The sequence below is a fragment of the Strix uralensis genome, chromosome 13 (genome assembly GCF_047716275.1).
Source record: "Strix uralensis isolate ZFMK-TIS-50842 chromosome 13, bStrUra1, whole genome shotgun sequence".
Lineage (NCBI taxonomy): Eukaryota > Metazoa > Chordata > Aves > Strigiformes > Strigidae > Strix > Strix uralensis.
The window spans coordinates 1,695,339-1,704,337 of NC_133984.1; the positions used below are offsets into that span (position 1 = coordinate 1,695,339).

The 8,999-nt window shown below is 55.8% G+C and overlaps 1 protein-coding gene across 1 annotated transcript in view; it reads left to right on the forward strand.

Moving 5' to 3' along the window:
• Positions 1-8,484, forward strand: part of NALF2 (NALCN channel auxiliary factor 2) — a 30,147-nt gene extending 21,663 nt beyond the window's left edge. Inside the window, exons 2-4 of the mRNA XM_074882628.1 lie at positions 551-722; positions 1,243-1,972; positions 8,194-8,484. Coding sequence (XP_074738729.1) covers positions 551-722; positions 1,243-1,691 — 621 coding nt within the window. The 3' untranslated portion in view covers positions 1,692-1,972; positions 8,194-8,484. The remainder of the gene's footprint in view (positions 1-550; positions 723-1,242; positions 1,973-8,193) is intronic.
• Positions 8,485-8,999: the final 515 nt, after the last annotated feature.

Consider the following 8,999-nt stretch of genomic DNA (forward strand, 5'->3'; position numbering starts at 1 on the left):
GAGGCTGCCACGTCCCGGTGGCACCCACCTGCTTCTGGTCACCAACTTTTCCAGCAGGCAGAGAACTTCAGAAATTCTAATAAAAATCAGCCCATGGTCTCTTTTGCTGTCCCGTGTTCAGAGTCAGCGGGGACCAAAGTGCTTTAGAGGAGGCGTAAATCCCTACTCTGCCCTGGGGGTGCGGCGGGGTGGCTTGGGGAGGAGGAAGATGCTCTGGGACGGGGGATAAGCGGCACTTGAATTTCTTGTGTGATGGGCCGAGCCCTCGAGCCACCAGTCTTGGCAGAGCCGCCGTGTTTGTCTGTACGGGATGTTACTCCCTGCGGTTAATTCGCTTTATTTTTGTGGTGGATTTAGTTTGTGAGGTGACTTCCACACTCCTGACCCTTCAGCGGTTTATTTGAACTGATCGGTGAGTTTGGTGAGTGAGCCCAATGATTTCTGACGTGAACTGAGAGTTCTCCCTCCCCTTTTACCCCGCGTTTCTGCGGTGCTTTGGCTACCCCGGCGTTTGGGGAGGTGACACGTCCCTCTCGGTGGCTTCCCCTAGGCTGTCTACAAGGCCTGGCTGTGCTCCGAGTATTTCAACGTGACCCAACAACAGTGCCGACACCGGATCCCATGCAAGCAATACTGCCTGGAGGTGCAGACCAGGTGCCCGTTTGTGTTACCGGACAATGATGAGCTGATCTATGGAGGTTTGCCTGGCTTCATCTGTACGGGTAAGGAGGTCCGGGGAGCAGGGTCGGGCTCCCGCAAGCCCCGGGGGGGGGACGGGGGGACGGGGCAGGGGTGGGTGCTGGTGAGCCCCCTCGCGCTTGGTGAGCCCACGCGCCCAATTTGGGAGGGTTTTTTGGGGAGGAGGTTTTTTGCAGCATGGAAATGGGTGGAGTGCTGCCGGAATGCGGCCTCATCTTGGGGGGTGAGGGGTAAGCGGCTAACGGGGGTGGGAAATGAAAGCCCCTGACTGAAAGCTAAAGCACGGCTGAAGGTGGCTGGGTTAAAGCAGGGCCGGGGCATCCTGATTAAAGCAGCGTTTGGGGAGTCCTGAACGTGCCCCAGGGCTGCGGTCTCTGCTTGCCGGTCTCTGCAGGCTCGGAGCCCTGTCGAGGGCCAGTGCCGGGGGGTCTCTGGGGGCCTCGTTTCTCGGGTTCTGCCTGTCGCACGGCGCAGGCACCGAGGCCAGCTCCCTCCGCAGTCTCCTGCTGACCCCCCTCCTCTTCCTCCGCTTCCTTCCCGCAGGGCTGCTGGAGAACCAGCTGCCCGACGAGGAGGCCAAGTGCTGCGAGGTGCAATGGGACTCCTGCGACCACCCCCCGGACAGCAACGACAACACATCCCCCAAATCCACAGCGTCAGAGTCGCTCCATTTCCACCGCCACGACCCCCACCTCCATCACCAGCGGCAGAACCACTACCACCTCTACCACCACCACCACCACCACCACCAGTACCACCAGTACCACCAGTACCACCAGCCCCGCTCCCCATCCTTGCTGCCGGTCTCTGCGGGGTCTCGCCTCGGCGGCAGCAGCAGGATCAGACTCTGCGTGCTGGTCCTGATGCTTCTCCACACCATGGTGTCCTTCTCCAGCGTGCACGGCAGCGGCGGCGGCGGCGGGGCGGCCGGCGGAGGGCTCAGCCTGGAGGCCCTGCCCGCCTTGGAGGAGAGCGTGGCACGGGACGAGTGACGCGGAGGGGAAGGCCGACCTCCGAGAAGAACGCCAGATCTTTTTTCCACTAAGGGGGGCACATGCTATTCCTCCAATGGGAGGCACGGGATTGGGGGTGACGCGCACCGCACACACACCCCCGCACATCCCCCCAAGAGCCGCTCGCCGCGGGGCATCCCCGTGATGAAGAGTCTCTCTAACGCGCACAGGGCTGCGGCACTCGGCTTTGAGAAGGGTTCGGTCAGTAGCAGCCGGGCAGCGCTACGTGCCCGGCCTCACCGAGGCGCCGGCGCAGGAAGGTACGGCACAGGGACGGGGTGGGGAGCGGAGGGGAGGGGGTCCCTTGGAAAGAGGTGTCCCCGTGGGACCGCCACGCATCTCCCGGCCGCCTCGGGGTTCCACAGTCAGCCTGGCCCACGTTCCTTTTCCTCCTCGGCCTGTACGTCCCGAAGGGGCAGGCAGGCAGAGAGGCAGCACCTCTTGGCACAGCCTTGCCCCCTGCTCCAGCTCCTGTCCTGGGGGAAAATCCCACCAACTCGAGGCAGACCCATCCTCGTGGGGTGCAGCATCCTCGGCATGGCTTTCCCCTCGCCGATGGGCTTTGGGGGGCAGGAGTGGGACGTTGTTCTGCTACACTGTGGTACTACTCGGGGGTTTGTCTCCTTATGTCCCCAACCTGCTCCTCCAGCTTTGCCTCTCCAGCTCCTCTGTGCGAGGCGGTGGAGAGGGAGGACGGAGGCGTGGAGAAGGAGACACATCCCCAGCATTCCCACTCTGCCAAGTTTCCTGATGATTTGGTTTAATTAACCTTTTTTTTTGGCTTTCTTTCCTGCCGGGAGTGGCTGGTTTCCGAGAGGAGTTAGGGCGGTGCGGCTCCAGCAGCGCGCAGGCTGAGCGAGGGAGCAGGATGGCGCATGGTGACAGCTGGACGCGGGGCGTTGGGAGGCGTCCATCCTTCCACGCTTCCCAGCTACAAATCATCGGCTGGGTGGCAGAAGGACTGGCCAAAAGGGCTGGAGAAATCTGCCTTGTAGGGAGAGTCTCCCACACAAAGAAGAGGCGCTAATAAAGCCCAGCTGGGGAAGAGAGTTTTTTGTGGACACTTTCTATCCATGCATGCCCCCCAGATCAGAAAATTTCTTGGAGCCCAGCTGGGACAGCTGGACTCGGCCGGGCAAGGTGCTGGCTGGTGCAGCCTCATTTGGCTCACTTGGTTGTTTTTTTTTTTTAAACCTGAGCTCAGCGTATCGAAGGATTCCGCCCCAAACAGACACCAGGTCCCGCTTCCCTAGGAAACTCCCCAGGAGGTGCGTGGGGGACGTCGCTGTGCCGCCGGGCCAGGCACTGGAGGCGAGAAAGTTCATTCTGGGTGTGGGCAAGGGGACGGAGGAGGGTGCGTTTTAGCACAAGTCAGGTGCAGAACGTCCTGGTGGCCACACGGCCATGAAGCTGCTTGTTGCCGGCAGGGGACATGTGATGGGCTCTCTGTTTGGTGGCAGAGTCCAGGGTGGATTGCTGCAGCCCTGCTGGGAGGCGGGGATGGAGCAGGAGGAACGTCCTGCTGCATCTCAGACCCATCCCAGATCCCCGCAAGGGCCCAAGAAGTCACAGAGTTGAGGACTGTAACGAGTTTTGTGGTTTCTGGTCAGTTGAGGTGAAGCAAAACCAAGCAGAGCCCCATGAGCAAAGCTACTTCCTACCCGGCTGGAAGAAGGAAGTACCGGGTATCTCGTGGGAAGGACAGGTTTCCTGACGTTTCCAGCCCATTTCCAGACCAAAGAGGCTCTGAGAAGCAGCTGAATGTTTGATTTCTGCTTTGACTTGAATCTCAGAGCTTTGGGGTGATGTTTACACATTATCAGTTGCCTGTTACCAAAGTCCCACAGATACAGAGCCTGTGAACCCGCTGTCCCTTGGTTATTGGGCTAGGAGAGGCGATGCTCATGGAGCATGCAGAGTGTTTCCCGAGCAGATTTCCTTGCTGTTGCTACCCAGAAGAGGTAGGACGATTCTCATTTGACTTATTCCTCACGCCATCCATATCTTTTCAGTCTAGTTTACACCAGTCTGAGAACTTGGATGTGCAACAGTTCAGCAAATAGGGATCTGGCTCCTCTGTGAGCAATGAGTTGGGGAGCTGCTGGGAAATGAGTTGGGGAGCTGCTGGGAAATGAATTGGGGAGCTGCTGAGCAATGAGTTGGGGGGCTGCTGAGTGATGAGTTGGGGAGCTGCTGGGTGATGAGTTGGGGAGCTGCTGAGTGATGAGTTGGGGAGCTGTTGGGCAATGAGTTGGGGAGCTGCTCTGATGACTGGCAAAAGTGTAGAGCCAGGCCGAGGGAGGGAGCGCCATCCTGGGCCTGCCTCGAGACAGCCGGATCCAGCTCGCTCTTAAGGAAATTAGATTTTTCATGTACTGCCAAGAGTTAAGCTAATTCCAGGCGCCTCTCTCCGAGATAGGCTGCATCCAATCTTTGAACGACTCATCTAGAGAGAGAAGAATAGCCCAGTGTGGTGCGTCAGCCAGCGGCCCTGAGTCACCGGCCCTACTCATTGTCTGCTGGTGTGACACTGAGCAGCGCCCGACCCTGCGGCAGGACGGGCTCACTCTTCCGCACGCGAATCCCGTGCAAAGACCCTTCCCGAGGGCTGCGGGCCCTCCTGCTCCGCCGGCGAGCCGAGCCACGGCCTGGTGTGTCGGTGTCGGCTCGGGTGGGTTCTGGTGGCACCGGGCGTGGAGGTTTGGGGATGGGCGATTTCCACGGAGCTGCGGGAGAGAGGTCAAATAGGCCCGAGTTATCATCAAGGACTAGGGGAGGCCGGTGGGGCTTTGCTGGGATAACCTGTGACAAATGGCTTCACCTTCCACGGCTTCGTCTCGGGAGGCGGGGAGCTGGCGCCGCGTCCCGGTGGATCTCAAAGCTGAGCCGTTTCAGAAACGGGGTCTCGAGCACGGTTACGGAGGGGGTGTGGTTGCATCCGCCGGGGAGCGAGGAGGCTTCGCAGGGCTGTCGTGCCGTAGCCGGAGGAGATCCGCACGTTTTCCAGGCCGTGGCTTCCCGGGAGGTGTTCACGGGAGGGCAGGGGGCGGGTGGGCCGCAGGCAGGGGGAGCGCGCGGGGTGCGGAGCCAGCGCGGGGCTGGGATTTTACCTAGTGTGACTGGAAGGAAAGTGCTGAGTCTTCACAGACCAAGGCTTTTGGAAGGAGTTCTTTTATTTAGCGAGTCTGGGCTGCTGTCAATAAGTTCTGTGGTTTTAGGGCACCATATGCTGTATTCAACACTTTGCCAATCTCGTTAAATGAATCCAGACTAGGCTGTTCACAGAACAGGACGGAGCAGCTGGAAGCGGTGGATGTCGCAGTCCATCATTATAAGGCCGTCGGATAAAAATCTTCTCTTTGGTCTGACATTACAACCTTAATAATCCTCCATCCATATTAGCTTTCTCTTTGCTATAAAAGAGAAAAGCCCAGAAAGGAGACGTTAACATTGTCTCAGTTAATACCACTAACATTATTTTTATTAAAACATGGAGGGAACGTGCCTGGGAGAAGGAGAGAAAGGGTTTCTTTGCCCCGCGCATGCAGGTATGCCTCAGCCCAAACCAGGAGCCCTTTGTGCTCCCACAGCTACCTGGGACCTTAAAAAACACCTTGAAAAACAGGAATTTATCCTACCGGGAATTTAAATGCAAGGGGCTTTCTCCGTTTCAGTCCAATGATCTGATTTCTTCTCCCCAAAGAAAGCACCACGCATGGGGATTAATATGTAAAACTCATTTTTTTTTTTCAGTGGATAAACTTCTCTCTGCTTGGGGAGAGGTGCCCATTGGTGATTCCTCCCTGGCCAGAGGCTTCCTCAGCCCCGTGGCACTGGGGGAGCCAAGGGGTGATGCTGCCCCGTGGGGTCTGGGTGCGGGCAGGGGAGCGGGCAGAGCAGGCAGGGCTGCCGGAGGAAAGGTAGCCGGGTCCTGCCCGGCTGGAGCGTTAGTCCTGGGTTTTGCACTTTAATGTAACTGCCAGTTGTACAAATTAATTAAAAATAACTGAAGAAAAATCCCAAAGAAAGGCCCTGATTCCTCTGGTGAAGATTAATCATTAGTTGAGCCTTTTTCTTATGAAAATACAGATCCATGGTAGCCCCAGGCAAAAGATTCCCAGGGAGAGCCCTCACCATTCGTGCTCTGAGTTAGGGAAATCGCTTTGAAAGCATCTGACAACTAAAGCAGAACATGTTGAGTAACTTGGCAACACTCAGAAAACATCTTGAAATGGTTTTTGTTCAACACATTTTGCTTTGCTTCAATAGGAGATGTCAGGGCAGTTCATTCACTGCCACTCAGGACTGCAGGCAACGCTGGGAGACGGTTCCTCTGCCCGCGTTTAAAAAAAGAAAAAAGAAAATCCCCGATATCTGCTGCTCCCGGGGCAGGATCCTCCTTGGTGATGCGATGGAGGTTCCCCTCGCCGCGCTCTGCAGGGCCCTCCTGGGTGCGAGGTCTCCCCGCGCCGCGCTGGCAGGGGAGGTGGGTGATTTACGGAGCTGCTGGTGGGATGGGGGGTCCCCCCCCACCCTGTCCTGCCTTGTGCTCAGCCTTGGGATTGAAGGCTCTGCCCTCAAAAAGTCATGCAGCAGCTTGTGATAAATTATAATATGATACCTCGCTACCACCCCGGAAAGGAATGCCTATAGAAATGGGTAGAGACAAACATACTCGGATTCTGCGAAAACCCCTATTAAAATCTGCACGATGAGCCAGACAGTTTTGTTTATGGACTTTTTGAGCTGCCCTGTGGGTATAAATCTCTCTTAAAGGATCCGTCAGAGGTTAGGAAGGGCAGTGTCTAATGTTAAGGCAGGATGTTAATAACCATCTACTTCAGCCCATCCAACAGTCGCTCCTTGGGCACCCCAGTGGGTGACTGAGCTCCCTCTGTTCCAGAACCCTGTGATCACCCCTTCTCCCCCCAGAAGGAGCCTGTTTAGAGCTCCTGGGGCGAGGGGGCTGCCCAGGTCCAAGCATCATTTAGTTTTATTTCAGGAGTGAAGGTTTTCAGCAGCTTTTTTTGGGTGTTTTTGGTCCGTACAGCTCTTGGGGTGACTGCTTCCAGTCCTGTTCTCGCTGCAGGGAGGGGGACGGGGAAGCCAAACCCGCTCTGCTCGTCCTCTGAGTGCCAGGAGTCAGCCCCCGACTCTGGAAAATCCCAGCAGTTTCCACCATTCCTGCAGCCCCGTCTCGAACGAACGAAGCCAGCACCAACCGTCCTCCCCCTGGCTGAGCGGAGATGAGCATCCTCCCCAGAAATGGGGCTCCCAAAAACGGGCTTCGCTCCACCACCCGCGGGCTGGTCCTTGGAGGAAAGTGGGGGGGGGTTCCCACACGTGGCTGTGCAGGACCTGCAGCTGCTCCCCCCACCCTGCCCCAGCTGTGGGCTGGGGGATGTTGGTCCCGCCGAGGTGTTGGGGAAGGAGGGTTTTACCTCCACAGCCCAGACCCTGCGAGGGAGGTCACCGGCATCGGCTGCTGCGGGGTGGTTTCCAAAGGGACCTTCAGTTCTGCCCCTTCTGGGACGAAGGGAGCAAAGGAAATGCTGTGGCCATACATGAAGGATAAATCGTTGTCCAATAAGGACCATAAAAAAAAATTAAAATAACTCCTTTTAAAAGTTGCTGGGATTTTCTCAAAAGCTCGCAGCCCCTGCTCGCAGGACTGGGTGTTCGCGGGCAGGAGATGAGTTACAGCCACCGTCGTTCCTCCAGCTGCCTTTCCTAGGCTGCCTATCTAGTACTTTTGTTCGAAACAAGGTCAGAAGTGGTTTCAGTCTTGTTAGCATTTTATGATGATCCTTTTTCAGCCCAGAAAGTCGACAGCTTCATTTGTTGTAAACTGAAACTCAAAAAAAAAAAAAAAAAATTAGGTTTGGCTTATGAAATTTGGGTTTGGTTTTACCATTTTTAAACGTATTTGGGAACTGTGCGTGCTTGAGTTGCAAAACAAAAAGACATTTCAAGCCAGACAGTTATTTTATTTTGAAACTTGTCAAAACAAGCCATATTGATAATTATGACCAATTTTTTTTCAAATTGAGAAATGTATCAAGAACAGCCCTTTCCCACAAAACCTTTCATTTTCAAAAAATAAAATGCAAAAAAAATCAATCACACTTTTTCTGCTCGCACAGTTGGAACTGGTGGCAGCGGATCCGGAGAGAATAGCAATTTGTAAGGAATTCCAACCAGCTCTACTTAAAATAGCATCCAGCCAGTTTCTTGGGGGCAGCAGGCTGAGCGGCTCCGTGGCAAAAGCAAACTGGAGAGCTGCCCCTCATACTGGGAGGGTTCCAGTCCGGGATCACGCACCTTGGGGAGCACATGGGCATGTTCCCCCCCCAAATTTGCTGCTGAGGTGCTGCTGCCCGGGAGGAAGAGTCCCTTCTCTAGGAGCTCGGCCGGCGGTGGGTGCCCCAGCCATGCCTCTAACCAAGCTCTGTTTTCTTTTCCAAACTAAACCCGAGTCCAGCTTTTAAGCCTCCGATCCTTTCAGACGTCACGCTTACGGGACGCCTTCAGAAGCAGAGATGCTCCCGTAGGATCGGGGGAGTTTAAATCGGGAAGGAACTCGATGCGCTGCTCCGGCCGGGATTGCCACAAAGCGAGAAAAGCAAACGCCGCGGTTCAACCGGAGCCGGTTTACGGGAGAGACTTGAGAGAGAGCCCCAGAGAAAGAGTCCTTGCCCTCTTGCCCTTCTCCAACTCCGAGCGCGGGAGGTGCTCGTCCTGGCAGCCCAGCCAGGTCTCAGCCCCTTGGCTGCCAGCGAGGGCCGGGCTGGGGGGTCCAGGGGGGGGCCTGGGGGGGACCGCAGCAGGGCCCGGGATGGCTTTGCCTGTGTGTGTGCGACCAGGCTGCTTGTGACCGAACCCTTCTCAAGTGCTTGTGAAACGTCGGTGGTTACAGAGCTCAGACCTACAATAAAAGGTCCTTTTACAGTACGTGGTGGCGAGGTGAAAAAAACAACAAAACAAACCATACTGCTGAAGTCAAAATATTCTTTCTAATCCCCCTGCCCGGTTTCTCTTTCTTTCCAGCTTTCGTCCTCTGCCTCCCGGACCCTCCCTCTCTGTTCCCACCCCCCTTCTGTTTCTCTTTCTCCCCACTGTCATAAGAAAGTGACTGTGTCCTCGAGGGGACAGTTTTCTTATGCCATTTTATACACTGTGCTTCATGTTTAGAACTTTTTTGCACTAGTTCCTATTACATTTATTTTCCAAAATGGTTTGACAGAAAACAAAGAAAAAAAACCAACAAAAACACAAAACCATGCTATA